This window comes from Panthera tigris, chromosome C1, assembly GCF_018350195.1.
Source record: "Panthera tigris isolate Pti1 chromosome C1, P.tigris_Pti1_mat1.1, whole genome shotgun sequence".
NCBI lineage: Eukaryota > Metazoa > Chordata > Mammalia > Carnivora > Felidae > Panthera > Panthera tigris.
Genome location: NC_056667.1, coordinates 157,098,159 through 157,117,193, shown reverse-complemented (window position 1 = coordinate 157,117,193; position 19,035 = coordinate 157,098,159). Strand labels below are relative to the sequence as shown.

The window sequence follows — 19,035 nt, the reverse complement described above, 5'->3', positions numbered from 1 at the left end:
GACATATCCAATAAAGGGTTAGTATCCAAAATATATAAAGAACTGATACAACTCAACACCCAAAGAACAAATAATCTAATTAAAAAAAAGGGCAAAGGACATGAACAGATATTTCTACAAAGAAGACCTCCAGATGGTCAACAAACACATGAAACGATGCTCAACATCACTCATCAGGGAAATGGCAAATCAAAACTACAATGAGATAACACCTCACATGTGTCAGACTGGCTAAAATCAACGACACAAGAAACAACAGGTGTTGTTGAAGATGTGGAGAAAAGGGAATCCTCTTGCACTTTTGGTAGGAATGTAAACTTATGCAGCCACTGTGGAAAACAGTATGGAGGTTCCTCAAAAAATGAAAAAATAGAATGGCCCTTTGATCCAGTAATTGCACTACTGGGTATTTACCCCAAAATACAAAAACACTAATTCAAAGGCATACACACACCTGAATGTTTATAGCAGCATTATTTACAATAGCCAAACTATGGAAGCAGCCCAAGTGTCCATCAATAGATGAATGGTAAAAAAGATGTGGTGTGTGTATATATACAATGGAATATTATTCAATCACAAAAAATAATGAAATCTTACCATTTGCCACAGCATTGATGGAGCTAGAGAGTATAATGCTAAGTGAAATAGTCAGAGAAAGACAAATACCATATGATCTATCTTGTATATGGAATTTAAGAAACAAAACAAATGAGCAAAGGAAAAAAAAAAAAAAGAGAGAGAGACAAACCAAGAAACAGACTGTTAACCAGGGAAACAAACAGGTGGTTACCAGAAGGGAGGTGAGTGGGGGGATGGCTGAAATAGGTAATGGAGATTAAAAAGTAAAAAACAAAACAAAACAAAAAAACTCTTAGGAGAACAACTCTCCTAAACCAATCAGAAACCTACAGCAGAAAGGAAAGAATTGACTAAAATACAGAAGAAACAATATATTTATCTGTAGACAGAGGAGCAGGCTTTTCACTGGTTATTAATTATTATCCCATCTCATGCCCTTTAGCGTATTGCTTCTTAAAACATGAGCTGTGATAAATTCTTACAATTGTGGTTATGTATGGATGAGCTCTAGTGGACCTTTGTTATATGGGCTGGATTAGGTTAAACAGGATCGAACAGCTCTTTGGGTCGAGAAACTCTACGTTCATTTACTGCATTGTGCTCTTAGTAAATCTCATGACCTAAACCCATTGTCTTCTCATCCTCCATTTTTGCATTCTCTTTATCTGTAATATCTTTTATTGAGAATAAGGAAAATAATATTATTTCTATTATGAGCAGTATAAACTACTGGATCTTTAAGGTTAAATTTGGTCATTATTGACAATAACTCAAAACTTTTTATTTTTCTTTACAGCACCATTGTAATATGTATTATGCAGCTTGAACAAATCACTTGTAAAATACTTTCTTTCTGTTTTTCTATTAAACAGTTAAATTACAAATGTACGATTGTACTTCCAAGTCAATTAGACTTAAATTTTTTTTTCATTTCAAAATAGCTTAGAAGATTTTATTCTATATGTTTTTATATTTAGCAATACTTTTATTTTTGCATGATAATATATGAAAAGTTTTAAAGCTAATTTGTATTCCACATATAGAATTTTTAAGTGTCATAAAATACATATTAACTTATGCTTTTTATAGTCTGTAGCCTATGATGTTAATTTTTTGTTACATTAGTTGTTAATGATTTTGCTAAAATATTTATAAATGTTATATAAATATAATTCATAATGATTCAAATAGGATGTATTATTATGAATTAGCACTATATGATGGATCATACCAAGGGTAAACAGCATGTATTTGAAATTCAAATTTATAAATCTATTGTGGAAGATTTTAAACATTTATAAAACTAGAGACATTAGTATAATGAACTCCCATGTACCCATCATCTAGCTTCAACAACTACCAACATAAAGCAGTCTTGTTTTATCTAGGTCACCTCCCATTTTCTCCCTACCCCTCAGTATAGTTTAAATTGTATCATTTCATCTGTAAATACTTTAGTATGTATTTCTGAGAGATGAACTCTCTTTTAAAAATATATATAATCGCTGGGTACCTGAGTGGCTTAGTTGGTTAAATGTCCAACTCTTGATCTCAGCTCAGGTCTTGATCTCAGGGTTGTGAGTTTAAGCCTTATGTTGGGCTTCATGCTGGGCATGAAGCCTATTTAATAAAAAAAAAAAAAAGTAAAAAATAAGAGTAAAAAAATTGAAATCTAGGTATAATCATTAATAAAAATATATATAATCACAATAGCATCATCACTATGAAAAATAAATAATAATTCCTTAATATCACCTAATACCTGGTCTGTGTTCAGATTTGCTTGATTGCTCTATAAAGGTCTTTTTATAGACAATTTGTTTAAGTCAGTATCCAAACAAGATTCACACATTATATTTGGTTGCTTTGTCTCAAGTGTCTCTCTCTCATTTTGTGAGTAAGCATTAGATTGAAGAATATCATCATATTACAATAATCAGAAGTGTACAGCTTGATGAATTTTCACATACTGATCACTTCTGTGTAATATTACCAAGATCATAAATAGAACATCACTAGTTGCCCAGAAGTTCCCTTCATGTTTTCTCCAGGCACATCCCCCTACCATGAGGATAACTGTTATGTTGACTTTTATTTATTATTTTAAATGTTTATTTATTTATTTTGAGAGAGAGAGAGAGAGAGAGAGAGAGAGAGAGAAAGGTAGAGAGAGGGAGAGAGAGAATCCCAAGCAGGCTGTGATGTCAGTGCAGAGCCCAATGCGGAGATTGATCTAACAAACCAAGATCATGACCTGACCCAAAAGAGTTGGACTCCCAACTGGCTGAGCCACCCAGGCGTCCCTGTCTTGACTTTTAATACCATAAATTGGTTTTGTTTTTATAGGAATGGAAGCCTATAGTATATTCTCTTATGTCTAGTTCAGTTTGCTTAATATGCTTTAGAGTCCCTCATGATGTTGCATGATTCAGTCATTTGTTCTTTTTTTATTGCTGTGTAGTATTTCATGAATATGTACAATTTATCTGTTGTACTTTTGATAAATATTTAGATTGTTTGCAGTTTTTTACTCTTACATATTGTGCTGCTGCGGACTTTCTTCTGCTTGTCTTAGTGAAGTCAGAGCCTTGTTTTTTTTGTTTTTTTTTTTTCTCAAGAGTCTTAAAATCTGTAACAACTCTTCTTTCCTCTCTTTTGTCTTGCTATTCACTTGTTGAAGAAATAGGATTATTTTTCCTATAGAAAAATTCTGGAGTTTTTTACAGCATGGTTGTAGCAGTGGTTGTTTTGTTACTATTCAACCTTGTGTTGAAATTGTTCTGTCACCTCAAAAAATTAATAAGTGATTCAAATAATTTTGTGATTTTTCCCTTTTAAAAATATTCCAAAGGTATCTGACTTTTTAATTGTTACTTTTATAATAATAAATAATCAACATTTTAGAAACATTCCTTTTATATTCATAATGTGTTAGTATATTAGTACTTTTGATTACTTTTTATTTTATAACTGTGTATCATGTTTTAAGTGAAAGTAAATAGTAATGATATCCTTTGTATATTTCTTTTCATAGGTTTGATATTAATATGCTATCAAAATTTTCCTTTTGCCTAGCAAATCAACATTTATATTTCAGTCCATTAATGGGAAAAATAGCTGATATTGTACACAGGAAACTGGAAACCATAGAGGACTTAAGGTAAATTTATTTTAGGTAAATATGTGGTTGGAGAGGTTCTGGGCTTTGGATGCATATACACTTAGATTGCCACTTCTTACCTATGTGACTTTAATCTCTTGAAACTTTAGTATCCTTATCTATAAAATAGTACTACTGGGGCACCTGGGTGGCTTAGTCAGCTAAGTGTCTGACTTCGGCTCAGGTCACGATCTTGTGGTTTGTGAGTTCGAGCCCTGTGTTGAACTCTGTGCTGACAGCTTAGAGCCTGGAGCCTGCTTCAGCCTGCCTCTCCCCCGCTCACCCTCTGTCTCTCTCTCAAAAATAAATAAACATTTAAAAAATTAAAAAAAAAATAGTACTACCTTGCATCTACTTTGCAATGTTGCTGTGGGAAAGTATAAACATGATATTGTTTACACATGTAAAGTGTAACATGATATTGTTGAGATCTGTGAAAGATTTGAGATTTTACTTTACTTGCAAGCTAACAAGTTTGCCTGCCCTCAATGATCTCATTTAACCTTAATTACCTTCCCAAAGACCCTGTCTCCAAATATAGTTACATTGGAGGTTAGGACTTTAATATATGGAGCTTAGGGGAGGACACAGTTCAGTCTATAGCATACATCAGTGTCCATAGCAGCATTAGTTCGAATAGTCAAAAGGTAGAAATAACCTAAATGTCCATTTGATTGATGAATGGGCAGTCAAAATGTGGTATATACCTACAATGGGATATTATTTAGCCTTAAAAAGGAAGGAAATTCTGACACATGCTACAACATGGATGACATTATATTGAGTGAAATAAGCCAGACACAAGAGGACAAATATTATGATTCCACTTATATGAACTCCTAAAGTAGTCAAATTCATAAAAATAGAAAGTAGAATGGTTATTGCTAAGGGCTGGCGGGGGTGAAGAATTGAGAGTTACTGTTCAAATGGCCAAGGAGTTTTAGTTTCAGAAGATGAAAAAGTCCTATAGGTAGGTGGTGGTAATAGTTGCATAACAATGTGAAAATATTTATTATCACTGAATGGTATGATTAAAAATGTTTAGAATGGTAGGGGCACCTGGCTGGTTCAGTTGGTTAAGTGTCCAACTTCGGCTCAGCTCATGATCTCACCGTTTGTGGGTTCGAGCCCCACGTTGGGTTCTGTGCTGACAGCTCAGAGCCGGGAGCCTGTTTTGGATTCTGTGTCTCCCTCTCTCTCTGCCTCTCCTGTGCTTGTGCTCTGTCTCTCTCTCTCTCTCTCTCAAAAATAAACATTAAAATAATGGTGGTATATTTTACACCATTACAGTGGTATATTTTATGCTCTCTCTGTTTTCACGCCCATACACCAAGGTAGCTTGTAAAAGCCGAGACAATTAAAATCAGTGTAAATTTTTTTAAGTGTAAAAAATTCCTATAGACTCCATTGAGAATCTAGTCAATTCTTGGGACATTTCCCTACTCCAAACTACAATTACAAATAAATATACAGTTTTAAAAAATCATTTCAGGGGGTTTTATGGTTAAGTGAAATAGCAATGATAGGTTACTAATTAATGTTAGCATTAAACATTTGAGTAGGGAAGCCAGAGATTGTACAACTGAGTTTTTTAATTTAATATAAAAATTTTTATTTAAGTTTGTTTATATTAGAGAGAGAGAGACAGAGAGAGTGAATGGGGGAAGGGCAGAGGGAGAGGGAGAGGGAGAATCCCAAACCGGCTCCACACTGTCAGCATATAGCCCAATGTGGGGCTTGAACTCACCAACCGTGAGATCATGACTAGAACCAAAACCAAGAGTCGGATGCTTAATGGACTGAGCCACCTAGGCGCCTCACAACTGGGTTTTTAAAATATATTTTATTGAAAATGTTGAAGAAATTTGGAAACAAAAATAAATGTAAATAATTTCCCTATAATTTCCTCCTAATGATTGAGATATTTTTATATTTACATTTTTATGTCTTTTCTGTAGATGTTTTCTAATGATCATCCCCAAACATTTGTTATATGTATTTTACATTTTGCATTCCTTATGCATTTTGGTGCATTATGATGCTTTATATTTGTAGTTTTCTGATTTTTTTTTTTTTAAATCAGCTCCACACCCAGCATAGAGCCCAATGTGGGGCTTGAACTCATGACCCTGAGATCAAGACCTGAGCTGAGATCAAGAGCTTGGATGCTTAACTGACTGAGCCACTCAGGCTCAGTTTTTGTATTGTGTAACACCTGCGTTTTGAAAGCAGGAACTTCACCTTTGTAATTTTGATGTCTTCCTTAATACCTGGAAGAGTTATGTTCCTTAAAAGTATTTTTTGGTGAAGAAATATTAAATGCTGCCTGAAGTTCAGTACTTACTGTCATATATTACTATCTGTCTAGCATGAGGCATTAAAAAATATGAAATAATTTATTAGTAAGAGACATTTTGCCAAGATTTTTTTTTAGTAAGATAACAGATATGCAGAGAAAGGGGCAACAAAGCGAAGTCTACTTCCAAAAATATAAAATGAGACTTTTAATGGTGCATTCATAGGCAATTGGTCCAAAGTGATTTCTGAGTGAATTTCACTGAAATATTTTCCTTCAAGGCAGTTATCTATAGAATGAGATATTACACTCAACAAAAGATATTATTTTGATGTATTTTTTGTTTGTTTTAAATCTAAAGGCATTTAATTACTAGATGTGTGTTCAAGTCCCATAAGTAAAGGAAAAATTTTGTGGTATAAAACCTGTAATATTTTAACTAGTTCTCTTCCATATCTAATCATTTAGTCTTAGAATTGTTTTTTATTGTTAAATAATGTAAAAATCTTTGCATTTGTTTCCTTTTTAGGTCCTTGTCTGTATTGATGGTCAACATATCTTCTTTAATATCACAACGTTTTCAAGACCAATTAGTGAACAAAACAGAACATCTTTTTGATACCATAGATTCTTCCCAGGTCAACGTTGCAAGAAGAATAGTAAAATTTCTTCGAAATATTAAATATAGTTATTACCCACTATTAGAAAGGTGTAATACGGTATTTTTAAGCAATATGAACCACCTTGATTTGGACTCCATCAGTAAAATACTTAGTCTATACCACTCTCTACAGTTTCATAGTTTTGAATTTATTAAAATGGCTAAAAAGAGGCTAACTGAAATGATTTCTCTGTTCAATCACCCTCATAGCTTTGTAAAACTGTTTGTAGCATTGGGACCCATGGCAGGACCTGAAGAAAAGGAACAGTAAGTTTGGCTAAAAGTGCTTTATTTTTCTTGTTGAGACTCTATGGGGCCTTGCAAGCTCAGACCTCCTTGCAGTTCTAGAAGGCACAGATGTCACCCCCATGCAGTCCTGGAAGAGAGAATAATCTCTTATGTCTGCTTCTTGATGCTTTCTCTGAATGTTCTAATTTACATCTCTACTGCTAAATTCTACTGCTAGTCTACTGCTAAATTCTGAGAAAGGGCCAATGACTTCCTGGTGGTGGCGAACACAAAGGATGAGGGAGATGGATATTCTCTGTGGAGAATGCCGCTTAAGTGCTTTTATTCTCCCTTCCTGGGCTATTTGATAGGCTTTACACACAGGTATAAGACTCTCCCACCCCCAGTATAGGGTGTGGAATATTCAGAATTATATTAGTGCTAACAATGGACCATTCTGTGCTTTGTGATCCTCACATTTGTCATCAAAGGCATTTCTTCAGCACCTTGGTAAGTGTTCCCTTGTTAGGTTGGAGTGAATTTTATCTATCTCCTATCTTTAAAAAATGTCCAGTTTTGCCTGACACTTATGTAGATAGGACTATTTCAGATATAAAGATGAGCAAACATTAAGTTAATGAATGATTACTAGGTATGAGCCAAGAGATAAGTATGATTAGTAGGTTCAGTTAAGCAGGGGTTCCAGGAGTTGCATAATAGAGGTATCTGCATCATTATTACTCTGTTAGCAAAGGACACACAGGGAGAGTTTTAATTTTAAGAGTCCTGTGAATTATATGAAGACATTTAAGACATTTTAAGAGACTGTATGAAGATGGGAACAAGATGGTTACTTAAAAAGCTTTTATTGGAATTTTATTTTTTAATTATTTATTTTTGGTCACTAAGTACTGTTGGAATCTCATATTCTAAAGCAGTACAGAAGTTGAATTTAACTAGGTCCCTGCCTTCAAGCAGTTTATATTCCAATTGGACGGATAGAAATGTATATATAATTGAATTGCATAAATACCATGACACTGCAATATAGTTATGAATAAGTACTCAAATTAGTGATATAGATAGTAGACAGGAAAATGAGAGAAAAATATAGACAATAAATGACTGGGCAAAGCTTTGAGGAGAAGCTGGATTTGAAAATGTTTGATAAGGTTGATGAAAAGGATGGTGTAGAGCTATCCAATATGAATAGTTCTAAATTATTCTAAAAGATACAGTTATATATAGATAGTTGTATTAGTGTACATTTTTGGATGGTTTCAAAATGGATCATCTTTGTAAATTTTCAGTTTATAATGTCACAGCAAGTATTTAGTAGGTAAGATTTCTGTTAATATGCAGGTATATTGACTTCCTGATCAGATCTTACTCAATTTAGAATAATTGGGATATTGTTAGAATGCCAATTTTTAGTTCTTTAGCTCTATAGTCCTGAATTTCACTGAATTATTGTATTTTATAATCATTATAACTTTATCTTATTTGAAAATCAATTTAAAAACCTTTTGTCTGTATTTTTTAAGAGACAGTTTAAGATTAGATTGTACTGAAGCCTAATTCCTTTGATGAAAACAGTATATTTTTCTTTATTCAATTATATTTATATTATACCCTATTAGGTGGGGAGAAAATTGGAATTATATATAGAATTCAGTTTTTGTTTCTATTTCTTTTTATTACCTCAGAACTGTTATTTAAAAAAAAAAACAACCGAAACTTTCATAGGCTAATCATCAGTTATTCAACGTAAAAATATTTTTCTTTTCTTCTAGACTTAAATCAACTATATTATTAATGTCAGAGGAGCTTACCAGCCAGCAAGCCTTGGCAGTGATGGGAGCAATGGAAGAGATGGAAAGCAGAAATTCACATCTGAATAAAAAGTAGTCTTTCCTGAAATTCATGGCCTTATCTTTAGTTGTCATTCATAAGTAACTTTTTTTTTTGAGGATGCCTTATATTTTTTTCTATAATTTAGCTGTTGGTTTTGAAGAAATAAGGAATTAACACTTAGGGCATTGTTTATTAAATAGCTTGTTTTTTAAGGTAGGGATTTTTAAATTGTCTATAGTATTTTTCGCTTCATTTGCTGCTATTGTTATTCTCAAGCCAGAACATTTTAGTCTTGGAAAGTGGAGGGCACCTACGTGAACTTGATTTGTTTCATACCACAGTTGTTACCTTGAAATCATACCTCCATATATTGTCTTTCTTTTACTTGAAATTTAAGAAGAATAAAAATACATAGTTCAGATATATACTTAATGTTTTATTATCAATTATATGTTCCTTTTTAAAGTATTCCTTATGCCCCATTTCTTGGTGCATTTCTCATGGTTTTTAATCAGTTCCATTAGAGGGCCAGTGGATTTAAGGAAGAAAATTAAATCAGTTTTGCTAATTGTTAGTAAATCCTGATAAAGATTTCTTTTGGGGGAAGATGTGGAATTTGATGGCTGTTTTCTGAGTTGTTTTTTATTTAGAAAGTGAAACTTTATGCTTTTCCCTCCTATTATTATTTTTTAAATATTTATTTATTTATTTTGAGAGAGAGTGAGAGAGAGAAAGAGAGAGAGAATTCTCACACAAGTGGGGGAAAGGGCAGAGAGAGAGGGAGTCAGTGTAGAGCCGGCGTGGGGCTCAAACTCACGAACCACGACATCATGACTAGAGCCCAAATCAAGTCAGATGCTTAACTGAGCAATCAAGGCGCCCTCCTCCTCTTACTATTAATAATTAAATATTATTTCATTCACACTTCATTGATAGCTTTTACATCATTCTAGTTTGTTGTTTACATTTCTGTCACCTTCTTGAGACAGCTGTTCAAGAACAGAAAACCTGGGGCGCCTGGGTGGCTCAGTCGGTTAAGCGTCCGACTTCGGCTCAGGTCATGACCTCACGGTCCATGGGTTCGAGCCCCGCGTTGGGCTCTGTGCTGACAGCTCAGAGCCTGGAGCCTGTTTTGGATTCTGTGTCTCCCTCTTTCTCTGACCCTCCCCTGTTCATGCTCTCTCTCTGTCTCAAAAATAAATAAATGTTAAAAAAAAAAAATTAAAAAAAAAAGAACAGAAAACCTTATTTTATTCATTGCTCTAAAGCAGTGTATGTCTGGCATGAAAGAGCTCCTCAGTAAATGTTTAATAAATAAGTGAATGAATTTTTAATATATTTTATCATTCTTTTTAGAATTGCTTCAATTCTGCATAAACATTTGGATAACTATAAACCAATAGAGTTATTGAAGATAACTCGAGCACTGGTTTTTCTCCATTTTCAAAATAAAGAGCTTTTTGTGAAACTCAGAGAATTACTGCATAGGTAAGGTTAAAATCAAAGTGTTTATTTATTTTATAATCTAGACTCAACATCTGTTTTGCTTGATTACGTAGAGAGTTGGAACTTTTGGAGGCAGAATTAAGTGGCTTATTATTTAAAATGTTAACACACTTGTCTCCTCCAATACCCATTTTGCAAGTGCTCATGCTTGGTAAATTTTGAAATGAAGCCAGTAGGGCGAGGAGTTCCCTAGGGCATGAATAACAGCAAAAGCCAAGGCATTTTCCTTTCATGCAGGTATAGAATAACTACGAAAAATTGGAGCTGCCCAACAAGGCAAAACTCCATTTGGGAGCATTCATATTTAGGGGCCTTCAGTCTGCTTACTTGCCTATTTTAAGGCATGTTAGATTGTCTTAAGACATATTAAATTTTTTAATTTCTAATTTTTAAAATAAGATATTAAGAATAATATTACTTACAAAAGCATTTTTGTATATAATTTAACATTTTCTGCTTTTCTATGGATATAACATTTGTATTTCAACTAGGAAGTTAGTCAGTTTTCCATTGATGTTTATGGAAATGGAGCCAAAATGGAGTTTTCCATTAAAATTTTTTTATTTTAATGATCAGAATAATGTCTTGAGTGAAACTAAAGCTAGATTAATCTTTTTCTCCTCCATTTTTCTATACTAGTTTGATTTAGTTTGATTTAGTTTGATTCCTGGAAGACCAGACATGGGATTCTATGCAATTAATCAAAAGACTGGCATGTAGTTCAAAATGATTTTTATTATAATAAAGGTATATGCTGTTAAGGTTAAGAAGGATTTGAACTAAAGAATAAGAGATGGCACTTTATCAGGTGAAAATTTAGCTTAATAGGTATGTTAGTAGAAAGTTCACTCTTTTCTTGAAGAAATAACTTCCTTCTTATCAAGGTATTAATATGCAGGATTATTGTTTCCTCACCCTCTTCACGTATAGCATGGACTTTTATTAGCCTCTGAATGAAGAATTTTATGTTCTAAATTATCATAAACTGACCCAGGGACATGGTTTATTTGGTCTGCACAATGTTTTTTAAAAAGTTAAATTATAGAATACTGTTTGCCTCTAGGTATGTTAACAGAGAAGAGCAGAAGTGGGATCATACAAGGGGATTCCACTTTACCTGTGATGTTTTATTTCCTTTATAGAATGACTTGAAGCAAATATGACAATGTTAAAATTTAGTAACTCTGAGTAGGGATGGCCCTTATATGTCTCTGTAATTTAAAATTTTATCCAAACCCTAATTGGGAGATGTTGTATGAAAATCATAGGTGCTCACTTTCCCCTATTTCAGTGCAAGCAATATTAAGTAGATGTTAGAAGGAACACAATTTAATTGAACTATTCACATAGATGTTTATATAAATAGCTCCTGAAACCATTCAGAGAACACAGGGAATTGATTTACTAGAATAATGTTGGTTTTTGGTGGCTTTTTTTTTTTTTTTTTTACTATATTGAAATGTAATGTACATTTCTCCTCATTACTCTGCTTCCCCTGTCTCCCAGATTAACTGCTACACTTAGTTCTAACTGCATGGATTAGTTTTGCCTATTTTGTGTCTGGCGTCTTTTGGCTCAATATTATGTTTATGAGATTTACCCATGTTTTTGTTGTATGGTATTCTCTTTGTAAGAATATAACAAAAATATTTTTATTCATTCTATAGGTGGTGGATATTTTGTTTCCAGTTTTTGGCTATTATGAATAGTGCTGTTATGAATATCCTCATACATATCTTTTAGTAGATATATGTATGCACTTCTGTAGATATTTACCAAGGATTGTAATTGTTGGTTCATAGATTAAATATATGTTCATCCTCAGTAGATCCTGGTAAATGGTTTTCTAGAGTATCTGTACCAGTTTATATTCCCACCAGCAGAATGTGAGCATTCCTATTCCACGTCCCTGCCAACACTTGTATATTTTTATTTTCTAATTTTAGCCATACTGGTGGGTATGTGGTGATATTGTAAGTGAACACACATGCACATGTAAGTTTTGGAATTTGAGGAACTATTTCCAGGAAAAATATCAAGTGGAGGTTGAAGAGATTGTATCTGTTGGGAGTTTACTTTTAGACAAGTATCACAAGGTTGGCAAATATTGAGAGTTCTATCTCCTAGGTCAATTCTGCAGACAGATAAAGTTTTTCCCTTTACATAAAAGGGTATATTTAATTTTTGTGGCTCTAAGAATAAAATACTCATTTAGTACTAATTGAGTACCTACTTTGTGTCAGGCACTGGGCCAAACATTGTATAACAATTATTTTGGAAATTTTGGAAAATAGAAAAAAGTATAAAGAAGAAAATAAAAATCATTCCTAAACTCATTCATCCACCGACAACAGTTTGTGATATATATACATTTGTGATAATACTTACATATGTGTGTATAAAATTTTTTTTCCCTCCACTATAGATGCTGGAGAGGATGTGGAGAAACGGGAACCCTCTTGCACTGTTGGTGGGAATGCAAATTGGTGCAGCCACTCTGGAAAACAGTGTGGAGGTTCCTCAGAAAATTAAAAATAGACCTACCCTATGACCCAGCAATAGCACTGCTGGGAATTTACCCAAGGGATACAGGAGTACTGATGCATAGGGGCACTTGTACCCCAATGTTTATAGCAGCACTCTCAACAATAGCCAAGTTATGGAAAGAGCCTAAATGTCCATCAACTGATGAATGGATAAAGAAATTGTGGTTTATATACACAATGGAGTACTACATGGCAATGAGAAAGAACGAAATATGGCCCTTTGTAGCAACGTGGATGGAACTGGAGAGTGTGATGCTAAGTGAAATAAGTCATACAGAGAAAGACAGATACCATATGGTTTCACTCTTATGTGGATCCTGAGAAACTTAACAGAAACCCATGGGGGAGGGGAAAAAAAAAAAAAAGAGGTTAGAGTGGGAGAGAGCCAAAGCATAAGAGACTGTTAAAAACTGAGAACAAACTGAGGGTTGATGGGGGGTGGGAGGGAGGGGAGGGTGGGTGATGGGTATTGAGGAGGGCACCTTTTGGGATGAACACTGGGTGTTGTATGGAAACCAATTTGACAATAAATTTCATATATTGAAAAAAAATTTTTTTGTCCCTCCTAGTTGAGATTAGTTTTGTATTTCCCCCCCCTTAACCTTACCCACTTAGCATTTTCTCACATCATTTAGAACTATTTGTAAATCTTTTTAATGACTGGATATTACCCATCATATGACTGTATCATAATTCACTTAAGTGTTCCCTCATTGAATATTTAGTTTTTAAATTTTAGCCATGTAAAAATATGATGAATTAACATAACACAAATGTTTGCTAGCATCTTATTTATTTTTCTTTCATAATCCTATATATTTAAAAAATTAAAAAATTTTTAATGTTTATTTATTATTGAGAGAGAGAGTGAGAGAGACAGAAAATGAATAGGGGAGGGGCAGAGAGAGAGGGAGACACATAATCCAAAGCAGGCTTCAGGCTCTGAGCTGTCAGCCCAGAGCCCGATGCAGGGCTCGAACCCATGAACTGTGAGATCATGACTCAAGCCGAAGTTGGATGCTTAACCAACTGAGCCACCCAGGAGGCCCAAAATAGGTTCACATTTGCCCACATTTTAGTTTATTTTCTTAGTCTAGTTTCCTAGACAGGAATTGACCATGTCAAATGATATTGTTGCTTTTTAGGTTTAAAATGCCTGTGTTGATGCACCCTTTCTAGCATTGACTATTATGATTATTTTAATGTGCTAATTTAATATTTTATTTTATTTTATTTTATTTTATTTTTTTTGCTAATTTAATATTTTAAAAAGCAGCTCAACAACTTTGCTTTAATTTAGATTTGATTTTTTCTTCTAGTACATCTAAGCCAAAAGAGTCTTTAAAAGTTCTCAGTTTTTTATTTGCAATTTAACAATTGCTATGCTGGTGGCAAGACTCTTACTTTGGGGGTGAGACTGTTATCATGAGAATTTGGGGAAAAAGGAGTAGAAAATGGGGTCACTTGTATGTTCTGTGTCTTCTGTTTTTTTAAGGTTGGACTTCCTATATAGCAGAAGTGGGAAGGGAACTAGTGTTACCGAGTGATCACAGTATGGCAGGGCCTGTGCTAGGTCATACCAGCTCCTGACAGGTCAGACCAAACTTTGAGCCCCAAATCTGTCACGAGCAACAGCACTGGAAACATTGTTCTGACACTGATCTTTGGTTTGCTAGGGACTATGGTTTCATTTTTGCGTAAAATATTTGGGATGTGGCTTAGAAAATCTTAGGACTTCTCTTAGTAATCCTTTGTGGACCTGTCATCTTTGATTTTATCTAACCCTTCTTAAACTAACTTGTATTTTAAACCTACCACATCTATTAATTATAATAATAATTATATATTCAGACTTTAAATATATTTCATTATTGTTGCTGATTTATTAATTTTGTTCTTTTCATTTTCTCCCCCTTCCTTTATAGTTATTTGAAAATTAGTGTTATACCTAGTGAGATTTCCATCCTGGTCTATGCCCTTTCCATTCTTCCATCTCCTTACCTAGATGAAGTGGAGATATCTCGAATTGAAGCAGTTTTACCACAATGTGACCTGACTGACCTGAATAGTTTCGCCACATCTGTTTTAAGATGGATTCATTATGATCCCACATATCTGGATAATACTACTGGGAAACAGCTGAAACTACTTCAAAAACTAGATCACTATGGTCTTCAGAGACTACAGAAATGCACCAATTTGAATCTGTTATGGGAAGAACTTAAATCTTTAAAAGGAGACTGGTTTGCTGAGTCACTTCTTGAAGAAACAGTTGCTACTTTACACCGTTTGATGGATGAAATTAATTACAAAAATGTGGCTGAGATTGCATCTTTTCTTTCTAGAACTAACTACCTCAGTACTTTGCTACTTGATAGGATAGCTTCGGTGGTCCTTCAGCAGACTGAAAAGGTGAAATTGAGTTTTATGTAGTTGTCGGTTTCTAAAAGAATAAGTGTTTATCGTAAGTACTTTGAGAACTTAATTGGAATTTGAAGTTTAAAAATTAAATTCTAGTGTCTGGTGCCACAGTTTGTTCTTCCTCTAAAGTTTCTTCCTCCAGCAGTATAGATCTGGGGAGATTAGCAGTCATCTTTTGGTTCACTACAATGTTTTTAGGATCTGTAGTCAACTTTCATTGTCTAGAAGGAAATACTTAATAGTAGTTGTATTAGGAAATGGAGTATGAATGATTTTTATTTTCTTTTTATTTTCCATAATCCTGTAATATTACTTTTACTAAGAACGACTCCATTCAAAAGCCCAAATGTGAAAAATGAGAAAAATATAAGCTGTACACTGACTTGTGTATTCCTAAATTGTCAGTGTGGTTTCTTACAGATTTGTTTCTGGAACTTACTTGTAAAATGTTGCTTTTTGGATTATGTGAGAAGAAGCTCACTTATTAAAATCTCTTGTATATATCAGATAAGGCTTTTTTACTTACGAGACAATATTTCTCCCTAATTAAAATAAAAATCTATTGTACTTGGCAGTCATTAAGTTTTGGATGAATGAGTGAATAATGAAATTAAAAAATGAATCAATGAAAGAAAAATAAATGCTAATGATTATAAACTAATTAGCTTCCTTAATTACATTATATGATGAGTCTCTATAATGCGCTGAAAGGATGGAAATTAGTGATACTATTTCCTATTCATTTTAATGACTAATGAATCCTGGAATAGGTTTTACACCTAACAAAATTAATTTGCATTTTATCTGATTAATTTTTTCCACGTTGATATTAGAGTTACTAGAAACTAGTGGTAGGATTAAGTAGATTATAGCAGGGTGGAAAAATTAATAAGTAGTGCTGCATTTATCATTTTACTGTAGGCATGTTCATTTAACTCTCAGCATGTTAGAAAAAGATTTCTACCCAAAATAATAATTAGATTAAAATTTTGTTTTACTGAAGTTTAAACTATAACATTTTGTTGTGTTTATACAGATCCACCCTTTTGCGATCCTTCCTATTATTCTTCCATTTAGCATCTTGAACTATGATCCACCTCAAAGTGATGAATTTTTTGGAATTTGCGTTCAACACCTTAATTCTTACTTAAGTAGGTATATTGTTTGGCAGTACATTGAGTAAGTAGGTTGGAGGATACCATTGCCATTGTGGTAAGAGATATCCTTCATTTAAGGGGTAACCATAACAGCCATGAGTTCTAGACCTAAAAAAAAGTTTGTACCCATTTTTGAAGCATTTTTATTATGAAAAAATGTCAAACTTGAAAAAATGGAAAGAATCAAAGAGCCCCTATATACTCATGGGCAGATTCAGTAATTGTTAACATTTTACCATATTTGCTTTATTGTTTTTCTCTTGCTCTCTTACTTTTTGCAGAGCTATTTCACAGTAAGTTGTAAGTGTTGTTACCCTTTACCCCTAATTGCTTCAGCATATACCTCCTAAGAATAATGACCTCTTCACCACAATACTGTTATCACACCTAAGAAAATGAGTAGTTCCTAATATCTAATACACAGCCCATGGTTCCCCAAATACTCTTCAGAGTGGTTATTTTGGACCCAGGATCTAATCAAGGACCACCTATTGCATTAGGATGATACCTCTTTAGTCTCTTATAATCTAGATATTCTGTTTTTTTTTCCATTCTCTTGTCATTGACCGATACTATGATATGAGAACTATGTCTGATACTACTTTGTCTGCTAATAGATAAGTAAAATGGGTTGTTGTGATATGTATATATTTAGTCATGAATGGGCGTATGCCCGTGTGGAATTCATATACACCCTTTTTTAGTAACAGAATTATGTGTAGAAAGAGGAGACCTGAATCTGAGACCTAGAGTGTGCTCTCCCAGTTGTTCAGTCTTGTGTCAATCAGAAGGAAATGAAAGCATATCCTTTTTTTTTTTTTTAAATAAAATGTTTAAGAGAAGAAAGGTTGAGAAATACAGCTTTGATTTTTTAAGACTTACTAAGAGAATGTTTGGAAAATTCATGGGAGCTTTTATAAGTAAAATTTTAAATAATGGTATGATAATTTTCTTTATTTTGAATAAATATAATTTTGACAGGTTACTATTCACCTCATTTATGACTTGATTTTGATTTATTAAATAGACTCAGCAAAGAAAACCAGAAGAAAAGATTTAACATCTTTGTTGTCCTTTCTAAGAATATTGCTGTCAATAGGGACCCCTTCCTTCTCATCAGAAATGTCTCTTGGATGAGGCAAATCAGCTAAATAACCTTAGTCTTGTACTCTGGGACATGTGTCATGCTGTTGGGGGACAGGAAAGGGAGAACTGCTATATGAAATCTGAGCTTCACATGTGTCTACACTCAGCCTGGATATTTGAGATCCCTACACAGCAGCACAGAATAGTAGTCTAGCCTCCACTTGCTGCTAACTGTGTGACTTTAGGCAAGTCATTTAACTTCTCTGTGCCTCTGTATACTTATTTACAAAGAGGAGGTAATTATTGTTCCTGCCGTATACTGAAGTGAGATTTCAGTGAGTTAATATATATGTAAAGTTGGAATGACACCTAACACATTCTCTTTTTTTTAAGTTTATTTATGTATTTTGAGAGAGAGAGAAAGAGAGTGCACACACGAGCAGAGGAGAGGCAGAGAGCAGGGCAGAGAAAAAGGGAGGAGCCTAATGTGAGGCTTGATCTTATGACTGCAAGATCATGACCTGAGCAGTTATCTAGAGTCAGTGGCTCAACCAACCCAGCCACCCAGGCGCTGGGATACCTAACACATTCTGAACAATATTATATTGTTACCAATTTATGAAGACTAGGACCAGTTTTTACATACACCATTGACCTTTTGTTTTGAATTCTTTCTCCTTTCAAAGCAATTTAAAACACTTTTTATGGAAGTGAAATAATAATACGGGAACATTTACATATCCTTAGCATGTAGTATGAATTTATACAAATTGAATCACCCAAGGAATCCGATCCAGGTGAAGAAACAGAGTATTACCACAGTATCCTTCTCTCCTGTCCCCCTTTCCTACTCTATTCCCACCCAGATGTAAGCACTTCACCACTATCCTGTCTTATTAACAGTATAGATGAGTTTTGTCAAGGCTGTGTTTGTATTTAAAAAAGGCTGTGTTTGTATTATTTTTTAAAAACTTGGTTTGAACTGAATAAAGTGTGTACTTATGTATATGTGAAGTGGCTGTACATTATGAATTTTTTAATGGTAATTTTGTTTTAGGTGTACTGGATCCTCTCTTGTTAGTGTTTCTTGGTTTCTCTTTGGCCACACTTGAATATTTTCCAGAAGATCTGCTGCAGGCTATTTTTAACATTAAATTCTTAGCCAAAATGGATTCTCAACTTGAACGTATGTATCTATATTTTATCAAATTATTACTTGTGCTTTTAGCCAGGTTTCAACTCTCCCTCTACTGAAGCACTCGAATGTTAATATATGTTTTTCTGTTTATAAAAGTATTTCCTGCTTCTTGTAGAAAATTTGGAAAACATAGAGAAGTATAAAAACGAAAGTAAGAGATTACTCATCATCTTTTGCCAAGTGAAACTACCCCTTTAAATAATGTTTTGGAGTGTATCTTTTTTTTCTGTCTGTCTCCTGTTCTTGTGTGTGTGTTTATATATCTATCTGTATTTTAAAACAAAATTTGGATTATTTATATATCACTTTTGTATGTTGCCTATGGTCATTGAACTATATT

At 33.7% G+C, this 19,035-nt stretch overlaps 1 protein-coding gene across 2 annotated transcripts in view; it reads left to right on the top strand.

Moving 5' to 3' along the window:
• The window catches only part of FASTKD1 (FAST kinase domains 1), a 47,612-nt gene that overhangs the window by 17,370 nt on the left and 11,207 nt on the right, over nt 1–19,035 (top strand). For both annotated transcript variants that reach the window (XM_007074599.3, XM_042994646.1), the window contains exons 4-10: nt 3,617–3,742; nt 6,568–6,966; nt 8,721–8,831; nt 10,138–10,269; nt 14,759–15,245; nt 16,291–16,405; nt 18,555–18,683. In XM_007074599.3, coding sequence (XP_007074661.2) covers nt 3,617–3,742; nt 6,568–6,966; nt 8,721–8,831; nt 10,138–10,269; nt 14,759–15,245; nt 16,291–16,405; nt 18,555–18,683 — 1,499 coding nt within the window. The remainder of the gene's footprint in view (nt 1–3,616; nt 3,743–6,567; nt 6,967–8,720; nt 8,832–10,137; nt 10,270–14,758; nt 15,246–16,290; nt 16,406–18,554; nt 18,684–19,035) is intronic.